This window comes from Ammodytes marinus, assembly GCF_949987685.1.
Source record: "Ammodytes marinus genome assembly, chromosome: 20".
Taxonomy (NCBI): Eukaryota; Metazoa; Chordata; class Actinopteri; order Uranoscopiformes; family Ammodytidae; genus Ammodytes; species Ammodytes marinus.
In genome coordinates this window covers 18014092-18034092 of record NC_137224.1, presented here as the reverse complement: position 1 = coordinate 18034092, position 20001 = coordinate 18014092, and the positions used below count along the sequence as shown (strand labels likewise).

Sequence of the window (20001 nt, the reverse complement as noted above, 5' to 3'; positions counted from 1 at the left end):
ATGGCGTCCACTGGTGACAGCTCGGGCAGCTCCGTGAGGAAGAGACGGGTCGTTAGCGGCAAGACGGAGCCCCATTCCGACGACAGCGGCCAGGAACATGGAGGGAAGCCCGGCGAAGACTCGGAGAAGGAGAGGAGAGACCAGCCATTACGGACGGGGACTTACTGGCTCACTCGCATTGTGCTACTGCGCTCCGTCGCCTTTATTTACTGTAAGCATGTTGTCACCTTTATACAGTCTTTGGTTGTCATGCGCGGACTCCCATCCTGCACGAGCGGCTTCCGTTTGAATATAATGGTCTGAAGTCAAAGAGAGACATCAGCCGTGGAGTTATTGTGCTGCTTTTGCCTCGACTTTTGCTTAAATTATCTATCAAGGGTCCCCGTGTTCAAATTGGGACATTGCTAACTTTGTCTTAAGCCATAACGTGTACTTATTGTCTTTTAAAACAACACACTAATCCTTGAAGTTGGTGTTTGCTAAAGTTCTGCACTGGCAGGGAAACAATGCACCATTGTGTATGTGTAAAACATCTGTGGTTGTCATTCAAAACATGATGTAATAGTAGGGTGATACAGGGACTTTGAGTACACATTAGAACTATTGGGTAAACTGCTAAAGTCCAACAAGAGGTAAAAGTATATCAGCTAGCAGAATGACCAGTTTCAGAGTGTTACAAAGTAGCCTACTATTAGTAAATGATAATTGATTATATTACTGATGCCTTCATCATATTAGCATGTAAATATATTGTAGTTGGTGGAACAGCTGCTACATTCCGACTGCTTTCTTTACTGTTGGGTAGTGGTAAAGTAACTTCTATGTTAGGTTATAATATAGCTAGGTAGGCCTACTCAACACAGTCACCAATCAGAAGCTGCCTTCCTTACACTACAATGGACATATGTTATGTCTGAATGCAGGCCCTGATTGGCCCAGGCCCTTTTTATGACCCAGCTCCTCCCCACGGAGATTGGAGATATGCCGGACTGATGTGCGGGAGAGGAATAAGGCTTGTCTCGCCAGGGTAGATACATCAAGATCCACACTCCACTGTCGGTGGCGGTAATGCGCCAATATGTTGTCTGCCAACCGCCAAAATAACTCAATAAGAAGAAGAAGAAAGAAGCAACCCCCTCCCCCCTCCTCAGTGTCCTAGGTTGATCCCGGGGTCTCCTCTCAATGCAAACAAACTTCACTCATCATGATGAGTCACCACTCTAACCTGTTCAGGGAACCCGATTTCTCCTTCCAGTTTTCCATAACCTTGAATGGAACAGTTGACTGGTGTGCTTGGCATGTTCCCCGGGCTCTCTAGCTGATCTGTCCAACCCACCGACCACAGCTGACTCACTCACTCGGCAGCAAGTGGCGAGCGTGTACAATCAGTAGTCACGGTCCAGCGAGGGGCCAGGAGGACGACATCATCCGCCAAATTGCAGGCTAATTCTCCTCAGTCCTCTCGGCTTCACCTTGGACGTCCAGATGTCCACAAAAGGTTTGGCCAACTGGAGAGCAGGAGACCTCTCTGCCCATGTGGACTTAGTGTAGAGAAATGTGAAGAACACACTTGATAGTTTGTCTACATTTATAAATAAGGATATTCTTCTTGAGAGACTTGAAAATGACTTGTTGCAGTTTTGTTGATTTAAAGGTAGAGTCAGCGATTTTAAAGAATACTGGTTGTCAAAATCACTTTTTGTCAAAATCAGTGAGTATCTCCCCCCGATCTGCTACCTGTCCGCAATGTGTGGTTTGAAAAAAAAAAATCCAGTATGAATACACAGCCTAGGCTCTGTAAACTGCATGTTGCTAGCTACGGTGGGCCCCCCTCTGTTTACATACCAGTTTCGAGCCTGTATAGGCTGTCTATTAACACTGGATTTTTTTTCAGCTCACAGACAGTATGGACAGGTAGCGGATCTTGAGGAGATATTCACTGATTTTGTGAGAGGAAAAAAAATGACACTGACAACAAGCGTTCTCCAGAATCGCTGACTCTACCTTTTTAAAGTAGACCTTTAAAAAATGATACAACATTCACCTTTATGGCACTTTTCAATTAGACTAAAACGTGCACTGAACGAATGACCATTGAATCATGTTCCTTTTGTCTCCTCTATTCTCTGCAGTCGTGGCCTTCGGTGTGGCCTTCAACCAGAACAAGCAGTTGATTGGCGAGCGCGGCCTGCTGCCATGTAAGGACTACCTCAACAGTGTCAAGCGCTATGTAGGGGGGAAGATAGGCCTGGCTGCCCTGGCCTACACGCCCTCCGTCATGTGGTTTCTAGACTGGAGCGAAATGGACGCCAACCTGGACGGCATTGCCCTGCTGGGGATGGCTCTGTCTGCGTTTGTCCTAGTGACGGGCATGGCTAATATGGTGGTGATGGCTACGCTCTGGCTGCTTTACCACTCCCTGGTCAACGTGGGACAGCTGTGGTGAGTCTGGGAGACACACAGGAAAAGTACACAAACGCTCACACCCAGCTGTGTGGTTGTCCCGAGCTATTTGGAGCATTTAAAGGTGGAGTCAGTTATTTTGGAGAACGCTTGTTGTCGAAATCACTTTTTGTCCAAGTCAGTGAAAATATCCTCACAGCTCGCTTCCTGTACGTACTGTGTGTGGGCTAAACATAATAATCTTGTGTTAATACACAGGCCTAGGCTCTGTGAACGGGCATGTCGCCAGTTATGGTGGGCCCCCATTGTAACTTACATACCAGTTTACTAGGTTGTGAATTAACACTGGATTTCTTTTCAGTGCACACATAGTACGGACAGGTAGCGGATCATGAGTAGATATTCACTGATTTTGACAAAAACTTATTCCTACAAAAAGCGTTTTTCGAGAAATTGCTGACTGCACCTTTAAATCTATTTTGGATCTTTAATCCTGCTCCCAATAATGTTGTTTTTAGGCTCAGAGTGCAGCTGTAGTACTGTACACTAACGACCGAGCACTCAAACAGCAGATACACTCAGCAAAAATCTGGTGATCATATAGTGGAGCATTTAGCAGCTAAAGATAATTTTCTCAGGAGTTGCTGGAGACCAAAACTAGAGTTAAAAGAAGAGTGAATATTGTGGTTTTACAGTCATAAAGACAGAAACACAACTCCAGATGGTATTCATTTTGCCTCTGTGTCTGCTGGATGTGTAAACAGCCATTTTAGACTTGTTCCTCTGTCCCCAAAAAAACTAATTATCAGTGTTGTACAATATGTTCTGCTTTTCCAATCATTGCACCCTTCAAATAAATTAAAACATGTCAACACTTTGTAATTCAATTTCCATCCCCACACTTTCCATTATTTTAATATTGGATATCCTTTTTTGTTTTGTCTTTTCCTCTCTTCCTAGGTACTCCTTTGGTAAGTGAGCGTCACCTTCCACACACTAACTCCAGGCCTGCGTCCTTTTCCTCAATAACAAACACAAGAAGTGGATTTGTGGCAAAGCCTTTCGAGAGAGTGAGACACATCTTGTCATATTATATCCTTTGAGGAGGGTTGAGTTGGGCACTCGGTGCCATTTCTTTTTGGGAAATGAGCTCAAAGAATTAAATAAAAAGTACAACTCCTCGCACGTAAATCTAGTTTTATGCTCATGCTTTCCGAGTCCCTACACCAAGCGTTCTCACGATTGTTGCCTAAAGTGTTTACAGCCGGTTATTGAGTTAAAGCACAGAGAGAGTCCATGTTTACTGGTGTGCCCTCTGCTCTGTGTCCTACTTACTGTGTGAACCCAGCAAACCTGAATGAACCAAATAGTACAGAGGGGTGGACGGAAAGAGAAGAAATATAAGAAATAACATGAATTAGGATGGTTTCACGCAGGGCTCAGGCCCAGACGAGTGGCGAGGTCAGTGGCAGCTCCGTGATTGGTTAATGACACTTTGTATTCAGAGACGCCGGGTCCATGTCTGTGGTAGGCAGTTGCGGCCTCTATTTCACTCTTAACTTTCTTTGACTGTCTTTCTCCTTCCCTTACTGTTTTTCTCCTGGACCTATTATCACCCTGTAGCTGACAGCGCAGCAGACAAAATATCTCAACGTATACCAGATGGAGCAGCGTGAGATTTTGTACAGACATTCATGGTTCAACAACAGTAGTGTGAATCTGCATTGCATTTGGTTCATGCATTCATGTCCCAATTTGGGATGAAATTGTAAGAACTTTGGAGATCCATTGACATGTTTTGTCTAGTGCTCATCAGCCAATGTTAGCATGCTTCCATGCAAAACTAATAATGTTCACATACATTGTATAACTGCTGAATTAAAAAGCTCACATGCTTGTGAGCTTTTTAATTCAGCGCATTTTTTAGCATACTGACATTACCATTAGGTTGTCAGTAAACGGTTAAAATAAGACAGTGAGAAAGTACATTTGAAAATGTGTTAAATGATTTAACTGCAAGCAAGTTTTCTGTATAACAATAGTTATTTTCTCCTGTTTAAGTTTTTTACAACTGATTTGATATGTGATTTGTCCAGGTTGGGAGAGTCAGCTATTGGAGACTGGCTTTCTGGCCATCTTCCTGTGTCCTCTGTGGACTCTGTCACAGGTCCCCCGCCGCTGCCCCCCCTCCCTCATCTGCATCTGGGCCTTCAGGTGGCTCATCGTCCGCATCATGCTGGGAGCCGTGAGTACAACACAACACTTAACAAACACACTGAAGGCTGTTGCTGCCTCTCTCTTGGGGCCAGAGAAAAACACACAGCACAACTGAGAACAATTAGCAATGAGATAACTTTTGGACGATTTGTTTTTTTTTTAAAGCGTGTGACTTCTCGTAACTTGTCAAACACAATAATAACTGAAGCCACATTGCCTTTTGGAGAGACCCTGCACAGACACAGATGATATTTTCTATCTCTGAAGAAGAAGCGCACATTGTAATTTGAAACAGAAAAGCATGCACTGAGCTATACACACGTCCAAAAACATCCACTTTATTATAGGTCAACAACATGGAGTAGTGAAGCCATTTTGTAACAGTTTAATTTGCTGGGATATTCCAGTGTTTGTCCTCCCGGTTTTAGATGGCTACTTTTGGAGCAGCGCGTTTTGGCTGTTAAAAACGCTGCCAGTATTTAGAAATTCAACCCAAATGCACGGTGGAGCTAAACAACATGTCTGGTTGTTTGACAGTTTCCATGGTGAGACGTTAGACCACCGGCTCGGTTTTATCTGCCAATCACCGCAGTGGAGTCTAAACTCCAGCGGTTTCCCCTATTAGGACCATGAAGAGAGCTGTGAACTACCTCGGCCCCGTTTGCCTGGAAAGACCTCGTTTCACTGGGCAACATGCAAAGTCACTGACATGTAGGGAGCACAAGTTAGAATGCCCCCCCTAGCATTTCAACTCCGCACTCTTGCAATGTTACAGAATTGTTTATTGCAGGTAAACGTTTTAAATCGTAGCAGTATGGCATTTTCAAAATGGAAGAAGGAAAAGGATGAATTGAATAATTGTTTAATGTGTAGCTCACAGTGTAATACAGTTGGTCCCAGAGACAACACACAACTTTAGATGATACAATTTGTGGAAATTTCTGTATGTGGTATATAACAGAAGGCTATTGACAATTGATATGTGACTAGTTTGAGTAATTGTTCTAATAAATGTTGTTTTAGTCCCTTGTCAAGTAACATTTCTGATGGCTCCAGCTTCTAAAATCTAATCCTTTTTGGTTTCAGCCTGTTGGTCTGTCAAAACTAGATATTTCTTGATATCATTGTGGACTTATGGACATTTTGATGGACATATTTAAAAAACTAAATGATTAATTAAACAGTTAAGAGAATAATCTGCAGATGAATCAATAATGAAAAATAACTGTATGTTGCAACTTGCAGCCTTGGTACATACGTTGGTTTTCCCAGCATGATACATACAAAATATCTCAATGTGACATTTATTAAATATAACCATTTTTTTTTATATGTAATGTTCATGACAGTTGGCAACTATCCTACTTATTTCCTGGTTTAGATTAAACCCAACATTATACCTCACTGTTAAATAGATATTTCATTATGACGTATGTTTTCTAAGTATCCTAAATATACACTTGCAGACTAATTGGATCAACAAATTAAATGTTGGCAAATATAATTTGTTTGTATTTCATGACCGTGTTGCGTTCGAGTGTTGGCAAGAACGTCAGACATTCAGAGCAGTCACATGCTACTTGTCAGACATAGCACTAATCCAGACATCAAAGAATAAACATAGGAAACCATCTGTCACGGGGGCTACGATTTTTTCCGTCTCGTCTTCATCTTTGCATAGTTCGTATGAGGAGCTTTGGGATAAACTTTGAATCAAATGTGTAACCGACATTTGCATTTTCATACTGTCAAGGAGACAAATCAATTAAGGATTACATGAGATTGAGATGGGAGAGCTCTAGTGGTTTGAGACCAGTGAAGTCGGAGCGTGATTCCTCTGAGCAAAAGCCTCGGTCACAGTGACTGTGTTTGTGTAGCAGCTCCGCAGTGTGAAGTACATGACTGTGTCTGACAGCGTGCGGTTCACCACTGCTCTGTGACTGCCATAGACTTTCTGTTTGTGAGGATGACATGGCTTGAAACACACACACTTCAAAGGACAACCTCCATCTTGTATTCTGAGTGTTTTTTTGCTGCAATGTCCCTAATTGTCACAGTCTGTTTACATGCTTTAATCTCTGGTGTTGAGTTTCTGTGGCGGCTTCCATCACATCAATAAAAATATTTTTCTAAATGCATTCGGTTTGGATTAGTTTATATATATTCTCGGGATGGGCTGATATGCTTTCATACCACCATCACTGATGTTGCATTTTCCCCTTATTATCCAAATCAAATACTCTTTAGCCGTTAAAGGTACAGTGTGTATAAAATGTATTGGCATTTTTTCGGAACAGACTTTGTATAAATGGAATATAATATTCATAAGTATGTTTTAATTCATGCATTTCACTTGTTTGAGAAATCACATACAGTATTCTTGGTCCCTTGGATAACGGTTGATTAGACCAGCAGTACCTAAGTTTACCACTCCAACAGCAACTCAATTGGAAAGTAATTGGCTCACTGACATACACAGCAGTGACACAGCAGGTTGCCCGAACACTGTCAGTTCTGACATATGGCTGCAACAATCAAAGAACTGTCAGACGACCATATGTTGCTCTAAACAAGAGTGTTGACATAGAAATGTCTGCTAATTAACAGATGAGTTTCCTTTTTATCAGTGTCTCGTTAGCTTGGCTGGATGTGCTTAATATATCACGGTGATTGTGTTGGGGGCATTGAGCAGCTGGTGAACCTCTTGATGTCCTGACATCAGCAGCCTGTGTTGGTAATCAGGCGATAAGCCACCGAAAAAGTGGAGCTAATGTGATCCGATGGGACCATGTTGGCTCATTAAAGCGTGCAATACACTAACTACTCCTGCCATGTTTACACAAGCGCATAGCGGAAAAGGCCTTACTTTTTTATTGCTGATTGATACGCAGCCATGTAGCCCCACTTTTTGTCTTTTCCTTTTCCTTACAATTACATTAGATTGAGTTTTGAGTGGACCTGCATTGAGTCAAAGCCCTGTAAGATCTGATAGTGTTTAATGCCTTTAAAGGCTGTCAGCATGTCTTTGGATTGGACATGGCATGCAGGGTCTGACTAGCTCAGTCTAGTTAAGTAAGGGATATTGTATAGCGGGTCAATCTCGAGAAATAAAGACAGACAAGGTGAACAGGCGCACACGGCCAATTACTACATTAATTCATTCATTTAAGCAACACATTGTTTTAAGTTAGTTTTTATTGATTTAGAAATGCTTTTATTGGTTACGGTACAACAAATGGTCCGCTAGGGTCGGAACTTCATCCATAGCAACGGTAATTATGTAGCTCTGTGGCCAAACTTGCTCACGTCGTCTTGACTGGAGTCTTTTTTCAGACATTAACCCTGACTCCAAAGTTCCCTGCTCCTCGGATACATTTTAAAGTCAAGTTGAAAAAGTATTCCATTGTTTTTTCGAAGGAGTAGTATGCCTAACTGTTTGTACAGGTCAATGTCCTGTAGGTCCATAGCAACGGTGAATTATCCTTAACAGAGCGCATTATAGAGAAATAGAGGATTGTAGAATGCTGTGATTGTCCAATCAGAACACAGAATGTATCAGTGTCGTTCAATAATGTGATTTAATGCTACAGCTAGTGAATGTTCTCCTGTAAGGCCTGGATATAATAAACAAAATATTAGTGTGGAAGTATTATTAATATGTTTTAATTGTAACATGTCACCAACACATTTAATAAACAAATTACCCATCTTTACTTGTTAGCAGTTTTTTTTAATTGGTTCTTGTGAATAAACCTTTTCTATTTTAAATCTTAAGTGTTTCGGCTTATGTTTATGAGTTTCCTGTTTGAAGTGCTGGCACAGTGGTTGTGAACAGGATTAGGATTTTCCTTGCTGGCAGAAACATCTCTTATGAAACACTCAACAGTTGGACATGCTTTTGTTAGGTGCAGAGTTTGGGCTGTTACCTTGGCTTAGAGAGTTGCAGTGGTCCGTGAGACTGTGTTTTGTGAGTGCTGACAAGATTGGTTTTGCGGTTTGGCATTATATATTTCTACATCTTATGACTTTTCTCTCTTCATAGGTGAGTACTGAGTAGGCAAGAGGTCAATTAGGAGAGTTGGTCTCAATCTATGGACTTATTTTACTGTAACAAACTTTTGAAATAGGTTAAATTAGTTGAATCTTTCCACCATTTCCCTTCCTCTCTTCGGTTTGAAACACAAAACCCCGACTTGGCTTCCTAAACCGGGAGCCTCTTTATATAATGATCGATTTAATGCGAAGAAGCAATTTAAAAACGAGCATAGACTTAATTTTTCATCACTTTGGGGAAACAAACTGTAAACAAAACACAGACAAATCATCTCCTACGTGATATGGCGACCATGTTAGCAAAAAGGTGCTTATTTACACATCCAGCAGAAACAGCAACATTAGCATTCATTTGGAGTCATGTTTCTCTCTGCCTGATGAACTGAAGTCCATTATCCACGCTCCATTTAGCTTTGTTTTTTGGTCTCCGTCACAAGGGAAATATCTCTTTAGCTGCTAGATGCTTCACTATGTTCACCAGATGGTAGCCAACTGTCTGTCTGCCTGCTGTAAAGTGCTGGGTCGGTGGCGTAGCTGCGAGTTTATCACAAACCTTATTGCTGGAAACAGACGCCTAGGTCGGCTGAAAATGCAGACAAGAGCATTGAGACCCCTTTGTTTTAAATACTAATGCCACTTCAAATACACATTGTCATTTCATCCACTTTGTCATAGCAGCTTTAAGCAGCAACAATCTTATGTTTTTTTTTTCTTCGGGGGGGCAAATACATTCTGCTACTGTATTGAGGTAACAGATGTATGAGGAACACAGGTTGTTCTTAAAGATTACATAATATGCAAATGTTTCAGGTTCAAAATCTTAATTTGGGTTTCTACTAGAAACTGTTTCAATATATATTTCTCGAAGCGCCGTGCTGTATTTCCCTGTTTCCATGTCTGAAACGCTCCGTTTGAGGGCCTGTCTCTTTAAGCCCCGTCTTCCAAAAAGCTCAGTCTGCTCTGATTGGTCCTGAATCCAACTGCCGGGTTGAGTCTAACTGCCAGTTAGACAGAGGTATATCTAGGGGTGTGCTCGTCACAGGTTTTAGTAAAAAAAATGGATATTAGGTATTACTAATTGAATGGCTTATTGTTTATTTCCTAATAAACCTTTAGCTAAATATATACGTATATTTATAATTTATTTTTGAATTAAGCATATGTTGAGAAAATGCCACTACCGCGTCCATCAGAGCACTGAATCCAACAGTATAAATGAGGCCCAGCTGTGTTGCTAGCTCCATGGTTCCTGGTGTATTTCTTTTTAAAACCTTTGTTTTCAGTGTTGGGATCCAGGGTAAACGGTGGCTGTGCCAGTCACTTCTCACTGTGACTTATTGGTATAACATGCTGACAGAAACTTTCATGGTCTCTTGCAGTGATTAAGTTGATGGAGAATCCACCATTTCTTTTTGTCCATTTTCTTCTTTCTGAAAGAGTAGGAACTCGTCCCCCGAATGACACCCTTCCAGCAGAACATTGAGAGATGTCGAAATAGTGTAGAAATCTCAATGAAATCTCAAAGAGCGTCTTCCTGGAAATGAGCTAAAGTTTGTATCCTCTGCCCAGACACTGTGGGCAGACGGCTCTGGTTATGTCAGAGGGCTGTATATCAGGTTGTATTTGATGACATTTCAGGATCTCATGACTGAATTGGATTATCTTACAGTCACATCTTTTCGACCGCATCATCTCGCCAGCCGACAGCTGCGTCCCATCAAAAGGAAATGTCCTGCTTTTGCTAAATCTGGTCAGAGAGGTTAGCGGCCCCGATTGATTCCACATTCCTTGCCAACCAAACGGTGGGACGATGTGTTAATATTGACGGTCTCATGTTCTGGATAACACAGTATTTACTTAGATGATTTGGGGGAAATAAACTGTGTTTTTGAGTTGCATCTGCTATTTCGTACTGGAAAATGTATTTTAAAATATAAATTGTCTGATACCCAGTTCATTCTGTGAGCTACTTTCATGCTGCATTTTTTGTGCTTTCCTTCATTTCCTGTAATGCCTTTGGGACAACTCTGATAGACATGGATAAAAGTATAAAAGTATCCCCTTAGTAATGACAGCCCTTTGTCTTCAATAGCAGAGTAATTCCTCATGTATTTGGGTCACACACAGGCTTAGATCTACAGAAGCATTTCTCTATTTTAATATTGTACGATACTTCTTGTTTTTTTAGAAAGAGCCAGTACAGTTTCTAAAGCCCTGTACAGTGTGATTTCTTAATGCCAGTCTGAGCACACAGCATTTGGGAGCTGTCATTAAGAATTTCAGAACAGCTAATGATGTTTTCAGACTGGCTGAACTCACTGCAGTGATTTGTACTAAACGCTAAATTTAGCAAGCATAATGTTTATCATGGTCACTGTGCTGACACTTAGTGACACTGAGTGTTAGCATGCTGCCAATTGCTAATATGCACTCAACCCAAAGTAAAACTTCAGGGTGGTGGCATGTTTTGCAGATATTTGGTCACAAACTAAAGTTTGAGACCTATTTAGAATGTGAACTGATGTTGGTACAAGAAGAAAAAAGTAAAGTCAATCACCAAAGTTATTTCAGTTTATCTGAAAAGAACTAGGAATTTCTCCAAAATGGCATAGCTATAAATTAATGCATAATGTTATAGGCCCTGCAGAGGGACTGTCCAGCAAATCCTCTGCATCCCGCCTCTATGGGTTCACACCTTGCTTGCCACCCGTTAATTCTGCACTCCTCCACCAGCTTGCTGTACTTTGCTCTCTTCCTCTCGTTGGGCCTCCAAGCCTTGAACTTGCCAGGTAGACCTGAATTATCCACTGCTGCTAGCCAGTGGTCGTTCGGATGGATGCTGTGTCTCTCAGGCTGCAGTCAAACACATTTCAGCTTTTCACTGGTTCCTCTGTGATGGTGGTATCTGGCTGCTACCAAGTGTGAAGCAGTACTTCTTGATGGTCTTTCCCCACTTCAGCACCAGGGATCTTGACTTCACTGGTTTGAGACCTTCACATCTTCAAGGCCCTTCAGGATCCCCCTGCTACCTGGGAATTATGTTGTTGCCACTGTCAGTTCATCCATGAAGGCCCTGATGGATGCACTGCACTGAACCTCAGCAGGTTTTCACCAGCATGTTCATGGCAAGTGCAAAAAGGATCAGTGAAATGGTACATCCAGTGATTATTCCCTTCTCAAGCTTGTGCAACTCTGACGTTGTAGATCCATCAGAGACTCTCAGACTGAAGCCGTTGTAATAGTCCAGAATGAGGTCCCTGAACTAGCCTGGGATATGTTGCCGGTTCAGTGCCTCCTCGACTAGCTTGTGGGGTATGGACCTATAGCCATTTTCCAGGTCCAGCCACAGCACAACCAGGTCCCCCTTCTTCTCCCGGGATTCCCTGATAAGCTGGGTGACCAAGCTAAGCAGATAGCTTGCCAGACGCTTGGCAACAATGCTGAAGAATATCTTCCCCTCAACACTAAGCCGGGAGATGGATCTAAACTGATTGATGTTCTTTGACTCTTCTTCCTTTTGAATCCAAACCCCTTACGGATACCTCCCCTGCTTTGCATAATGGCCTCTCCTCCAGCTAACCTTCAGGATCATCCAGAGCCTGTTGAGTAACCTTGGGCAGTTCTTGTACACCCTATAGGGGTATCTGGAGCTGAGCTTGCTCTTGCTCTAAAGATGGAATCTACTTTGATAGTGTGAGTTGAAATACAGGAAAAAAACCTTCTTCACATTTTTTCCGAGGAAAGATAGCACTGAGGAAAGACTGGCAAACAGAAACAAGGACGCACGCACATTTTGCATTAGCAGAATCAGATTTGTACGTAGCTGTGATTATATTATATTTAATTTGGGAAATGCTAGGATGGTGGCCTGTTGACACTTTCATTTGCATAGAATTGGCCCTGACTGTAATCATCTCACAGGTTTCCTGGACCATATACGTTTATGGCCACTCATTCATTTATATTGAGCAGAACGTAGATATTTTGGACGATTAAATGATACATCATAATTTTGGGTCTTTGGGTCATTTGTTTGATGAATTTACTCACTCGGAATTCATACATAGCACTTAACCTGTAGCCTTAGTCAGTCCACCAGCAACAAATAAGCACACTGTTGCCCTGAACGTTGTGAATTTCTATAGTTATAGAATTTCTATAGTTATTTCTATAGTGCTGGACAAGTGCATTCCTTGACTGAGACCAGCAATATGAAACGCAGTCAGACCATACTGCAGCTGAACTACCCTTTCTTCACTGTATCCCTCTGCATTTATCTCCTATCAAGCTATTTAATGTGTTCAACTTTGCTGTTGTTATCTGTATGAATTCTTCTCTATGTCTGCTAACAGTGAAATAGCATAATTAGGAATTACGTCTGTTACTAGAAGAGGTTAATGCTTTAATGGTTCAAGTCAATGTCAAATGTATCTGATTTTGAGTCATTAGCTTTGTCATTCTTTCTTTTTTTTCTTTTCAAGCTTTTCCTGTAACTGTGTAAATTGAATGTGTTGGCTAACTGAAAAATCGTTTAAATATACCACAGATTATAAATAGCTTGGATACATAACAGATGAATAGAGTTATCTTGTGTTGAGAGAAATCTAGTTAGTGAAGTAATGTCATTTTATCATTAAAAAGGATTTGGCAGTGATTGAGCTTTTGGGCTGTTGGCCTAGTGTGAGTGTGCCCTAAAGCTTTTACAACTATTAAGACGTTTTCTCCATTCATGAGCTCTATACAGAATGTGTTCTATGTATGTCTGCACAATGATGAGGGTAGATCCTAATCAGGTTTTATTCCCTTTTGGAGCTTTTTCAGTTAAATATGGGATTTGAATGACTGCACTGTGCTAATGTGATTTCCTAATAGAGTGTTGATGGTTTTCTTATTTACAGCAGCACTGTTGTAGACTACACAGCATCTTAAACTGTTGTTCTATCTCTTTCAGGGCCTCATCAAGATCAGAGGCGACAAATGCTGGAGAGACCTCACCTGCATGGACTACCACTACGAGGTGTGTGTATACCGGCTGCATTTCATGTAGTGTGTGTGTGTGTGTGTGTGTGTGTGTGTGTGTGTGTGTGTGTGTGTGTGTGTGTGTGTGTGTGTGTGTGTGTGTGTGTGTGTGTGTGTGTGTGTGTGTGTGTGTGTGTGTGTGTGTGTGTGTGTGTGTGTGTGTGTGTGTGTGTGTGTGTGTGTGTCCTGATGCAACAAGTGCATTATTTATATCAGATCTCCACAGAAAAGCTTTATCACTACAAGGAAGACCGCTCATCTAACCAATTGTTAATGCAAACATGTGCATTTAGAGCAGCTTAAAGTTGTACTTATGTCATGAAAGCTTTCTGTGCTCAAAAACTTGGTACTTGGCATTGTGACATTCCCAGACATAATAACAGTGAAAGAGAACACAGTGGTTATCAAGATACACATTTCCAAGGCTGTTTGCAGACTTCTGGGAAGTGCAATTGCAGAAAACACCACAGCAGTGAGCCCTGAATGGCTAAGATATCATAAAAGCTATCAAATTACCACTTACGATGACAAATTGTTGCGATCCCCAGTGTTATTTTGAATCCTTCTCACAGGCCAAATGACCAGCACTTCTCAAGAAAACAGCCTAAATCATTCTCTGAAACAATAGTTTCTACATTTCCCAAAAGGCCTGTTCTCTTTGACAGTCTGAGCGTCTTATACTGATCAACATTGTGCCTTGGCTTTGTGTCCTCAACGATGACAAGACAGCAGTCAACTCACATCAGGCTAACCACACCAGGGCAACACATTACAGTAACCGCTGTCGAGGAGATCCTATAAATCAGCCTCTTAAACAGACAGTGGGGTTGTGCAAATCCTCTGTTTGTTTTTTCCCTTGAGGGACGCTCAACCGCTCTGACCCACAATGCTGTGCGTTACCCAGCCGCAGAGAGAGGGGGGGCCCGTCTTCTGTAATTATCATAGACAGGAATACACCGGCTCCTATTGCTTTTTGCCTCACTCTCATTGGTAGTGGAGGGGAACAGGTCAGGAGATAAACTTTACAACATCACTAAATGCTCCTGTGTGCTCTTTGGGATTTGTTATTTATTTTACCACATTATTTTGTGCTCTATATTTTTACACGTTTATGTCATTTGAAAACTTAATACATACTGGAAGGAAACTGTTACGGTCACGTATTTGATTCTAAAATGACATAAAGTGAAAAATATAGAACTCAACAAAACGTGGTAAATGAACAAGTCCCAACAAGCACACATAACAGGAACGTTTAGTGATGTTGGAAAGTACATCTTTTGACCTGCTCCCCATGACTAACAGTGTTTGGGCTAAGCTCAGTATTTAAAATAGCTTTGAGTTCTGGGGGCGTTCGACAGCAGAGGCATGTGTAGTGGATGAACTTTAACGAGGAGAATAATCTGTCACATCAACATGTCAGCTGGATATTCTCACATGTAAACCAGCACAGTGTGGCTTCCTATTAACTGTGCTGTGATTTGTATGTGTCTGGGTCTTGTGAAAGCATTACCTGTGTGTGTGTGTGTGTGTGTGTGTGTGTGTGTGTGTGTGTGTGTGTGTACTTCTCTGATATTACACACTGTACCTTTTTAGATTGACTTAAAATAATTGTATTAGAAAACTGGACACATAATAATAACCAGATGGACTTTATTCCATGCTGGGTCATCTTCCTTTATCCCCAGCTTTGAATAACTTCATGGGTAATTTAGATTTACCTACACACACACACACACACACACACACACACACACACACACACACACACACACACACACGTGTAAACATATACAGAGCGCCGGAAGCCACAGGCGCCAGGTGAAGCCTTATTAACCTCGCCTGACACACTGCTCTCATTCAAGGTCCCCTTCTGTCCTGGCTCTCAGGGGGCTGCGTAGGTGTGTTTCGGCGCAGTTGGTGTTTTTATTTGCTGCGGTTTGTTTATTTTTTTATATAATGCAGCTAGTTTGCAGACCAGGTAGAAGTTGTTTGGTTGTCTGAGGTTGCAGGCTCCTTGCCCATGGATTTCCAGGGCTGTATTGGTAATAGCTACAGGTTAAATAACCCCAGGTTTTTTTTCTCCACTTCATTCCAGAAAAACAATAAGAGCATACACCTTTGTGCCAGTGTCTTGTTTTCTCTTTCCCCACCTAGTTTTGCGCTAAATATATATTTCACCACCTCACCTGACACTGTTTGCGTGTTCAGCCTTTACACGGTTCGACTGCGACCACCACACACACACACACACACACACACACACACTAACACACACACTTAATCAGACATACACTGCACGTCTCTGTGTGAGCCCTGTGTGTTTGCTCGCGCCTAGGTGGGGTTGCCTTCATTAACATAAAGTTCCGTCTTTATTTAGACATGGAAATGTTTCCCCCAAGGTATGGCACCATAAATTACTCTCCGCCCAGACTGGATGTCAGTGCCAAAGTAAAGCTTTTTAGAAAATGTTGGGTACTAGAATACAACTTTTTTTTATGCAGAAATGCATTGATTAAAGAGAAACTTTAAATTTTTTATGAAACAGTAATTTTTTTCCTTGGCTGATTTTAAATTACTTGTCATAGCAAATGAGACTATCAGTGAAAATAATGCTATTTTTATATAGTATTATCAAGGCCTTTACTAGGGAAAGAATCACGGCCAACTCGATTATTAGAAAAAACAATTATATGTAGGTCAGACTGACCTAGTCTTTGCTTAACCATGATAATTTTACTATCATTAAGCTGACATAGTCCGATTTTAACGTTACCCCATCACTATGCATCCTGCCGTCTCTCTTTCTCTCGCTTCCTAAACAAATGCACACGGCAGCGGCACACGACTAGCAAGATCTTCAACAGCAGGCAGTAGTGTGGTAAAAACACTACTGCTTTTGTCCAAAGGGGCCGCTAGAATCAACATACACTAAAGGCTTCTCGTAGTCACTTTACAGATCATGATTATCGTTGCAAACAACTCTTTTTTTTCCTGACACATTGGCAGCAACAACTCACATTCTCACCCCTGTCTGTTCTCCTTGTCACTCTGTTTCCAGACCCAGCCTGTTCCTAACCCCATGTCCTACTACATGCATCACTCCCCGCCGTGGTTCCATCAGTTTGAGACCATGTCCAACCACCTCATCGAGCTGGTCTTCCCTCTCTTCACCTTCCTGGGCCGGCGGATGCGCATCGTCAACGGAACAATCCAGATCCTGTTCCAGGTAAATCACCATGTTCTAGAGTCGGACGGTATACAATATTTCCTTTAAACTTTTCCCAGAATTATCCCCTGGTACACGGTATTACTGTTGGGTAATACCTATTTTTACTTCATATGTAGCCTATTTTTGTTCGCCTACTACACTACATTTTACAAGAATACATTGAACTAATCACGGAGACGTAACTTTCGACAAATACCCATTTTTGACGAACAGCGCTTAAACACATCACAGTGTAACTCAATACAAGCTACTTTCAAAACTAAGAAAACCAACAAAATCCCTCCACGTCATTTACTTGTAAAGTATTCTAGGCTGCATTCGTGTATTTAAGATGCTATACACAATGAAGTTTTTCATAATGATAATTCAAATTCCAATGCTTTTTCTAAATACCCTGAGATACTGTATTGCCGTATTACTGCCCAACCCTACAGGGCCCTGATAATGAAAATGGTGTTAGCAATGGTGGCATCTTGTGAGGAGAGATTCTATTCCTACAGTTTCAGACCCATCTCTCTCTCTCTCGTGCTGTAGGTGGTTCTGATAGTGAGTGGGAACCTGAGTTTCCTGAACTGGCTGACCATTGTTCCCAGTCTGGCCTGTTTCGATGACGCGTCGCTGGGCTTCCTGTTTGGCTCTGGAGGCGGAGCCAAGAAGGCAGTGCTGGAGATACAGAGTGAGGACGCAGCCGGAAGCACGCCCAAACCCACCAAAGGTATTATGGGTAATTTCGTCTTCAAAGAAAGTCGTAAGGCTAACATACTGTAGCTACTGAGTCAAGAGAAGCTCTTATCGCTTATGTCAGTGCTCATTTTAGAAATCCTATGTCTTAAGAGTTGGAAAATAATACGAAGAAATTGTGTTTGGGCAGTAAAAGTAGCCACTTAAGTCTGAGAGATGTTAGAGGAAGTCCCAAGTCATTTAATCAGTAAAGTGTCTCAGCAATACAACAACAATTCACTTTCACAAACCGTATTTTGATGATATAAAACCAGTGAAGGATTCAGTCGGCTCATCAACCAGTCCAAACAATCCCGTTACACTATTACACCCGCAACGCTCCAGTTTGCAAAAGCTGTCGGGAGTTATTTATGTGACCAGAAAGTGTTCTCTCCTCAGACCCTACTTTGTTCAACAGTTGATAAAGTGTGCATAACAGTAATCACCCACTGAAATGAATACGTCAATAAAGGGGGATTCCAAGGCCATCGCTGGATTATCCAGTAAATCTGCTGCTCTAGGTAGAATAATCACATCAAAACAATCATGATTTGTTTGGTAGGATGGGAAAACACATCATATGTTGATGGTATTTTGATTCCAGAGACAATATGTCATCCACAGCAACAGGGTCAACCCTCGGCCCTTCTCTTAGCTCAGGAGTTCTCTCAGTTTCTAAATTAAAAGCTTTGTGAATACGTCTAAAAAGGTACAGTTTGTAGGCCTACTATCAGAGTATTTTTAGCGGCATCTAGTGGTGAGATGCTGGATTGCAACACTCACTTGCTAACCCCTCCCTGGGAGCATTTACAGAAGCTTAAGGTGGCCTACAAGGGCAAGAAGCTAGTTCCTAAAGATGGCATCATCCACCACTGCCTCAAGTCTTTCCACAATATTACGTGTTGAGGTAAAGATGGATTTATTTATTTATTCTATTGTACTTCCTTGACTTCCAACAGGTGTATTTCACCAGGACGCCCACTATATTTAAAAACGCGTTTGGCCGTTCCTTTTTTGTCCATTCTGTGCTACTGTAGGAACATGGCAGTGCAACAAGGCAGACCCCTATCTAGACATACTTATGATTGTTATGTTCCATTTCCACCAAGTGTGCACTAAAAAATACCAATACATTTTTAACACTGTGCCTAAACTTGAGAAACACTGTAGCCTACCTAAACTTGGTAAACTTGTATCTTGAGAGCAATTTACAAGGACTCCTTGTGGTAAGACTGTGACTCATGGCCATATACACTTTCTTTGGTAATGCAAAACATATATGCATTTATTTACATAGTGTTTTTTTAACCTTCCTTCACTGGTAAGTGTCTTATTTTGGAACTTAACTTGAATACACAGTAGGTCCAGAGACTCTTGTGTAGCCGCTGGTAACACTAACAGGCTAGGCTTATGGGTACAGCCGTACCTATGTAAGCAGTAGTGGGGCTGGTCATATTGTATATGGAATTATGGGAAGAAAGGGGATTAGCACTTAGCTGGGAAAAGTATGACATATGGTGTATTGGAATTGAATGCGTCGCCCTTACATTTTTTATTTTACATGACAGTCTGGTTAAATCAAAAAAAATGTGGTTAAGGCGAGAGTGGGCCCTCTCTAATTGGTCTCATCGGACCCATTGAGTGACCTCGCTTTATTGTCTGATGTTGAGTTTACAACAGGTTTAAATCATTAATCATTTGGACAGAGCCAGAACGTCTGTCTGTGAGTGTGAACAGCTTCAGTTGGGTTGTGTTGATGCGTTTAACATGCGTGGGATAAGCAGGCAGACACACAGAGGGGGAGAGAGAGGAAGGAACTGACGTGGACTGAGCCAACATGTGTCCATAGCAGCCGGCCAATGATGTAACAGGTCAACGCTTTTCCACTGAGGAAGTGTTAAAGTTGCCACACACACACATATATACACAGTACACACATATAAACGTGCAGGCTTAATACAGGGTCAGTACAGAGTCTGTAAAGTTTGGAAAACGCTTGATTTTTTTAATCTTATGTTTTCAAGGTGAAATGGGCTTGAAATCTGAACACATTACTGGGAAATGCTGGATTTTGTCAATATTGGCCAGATTGATTTATGGACTGTCAAGAAAATGCTGTCTATTTTACATAGAACTGTTATAGTTTCAGTAGCTTCATGCAACTTGGTCATATTATTGATAATTATATTTTTTTAAAAAGGTCATACTATTGAAAATGATATAAAAAAAATAGTATACTAATTTGGGCTCTCAGAGCTGATCGATACTGTTTAATTCTTTTTTTCACACATTTTAATTAAACGTAATGATTTTTCTTCAATAGCTACTACATTGTGTGACCCAGTGATTCAAAATCA

General features: G+C 41.5%; 1 protein-coding gene across 1 annotated transcript in view; it reads left to right on the top strand.

Moving 5' to 3' along the window:
• The window catches only part of lmf1 (lipase maturation factor 1), a gene marked incomplete at its 5' end in the record, with an annotated part of 28959 nt that continues 8958 nt past the window's right edge, over window positions 1-20001 (top strand). The window contains 7 exons of the mRNA XM_080049562.1: window positions 1-211; window positions 2133-2442; window positions 3364-3374; window positions 4500-4648; window positions 13625-13690; window positions 16754-16921; window positions 17459-17639. Of these exons, the coding sequence (XP_079905688.1) occupies window positions 1-211; window positions 2133-2442; window positions 3364-3374; window positions 4500-4648; window positions 13625-13690; window positions 16754-16921; window positions 17459-17639 (1096 nt within the window). The remainder of the gene's footprint in view (window positions 212-2132; window positions 2443-3363; window positions 3375-4499; window positions 4649-13624; window positions 13691-16753; window positions 16922-17458; window positions 17640-20001) is intronic.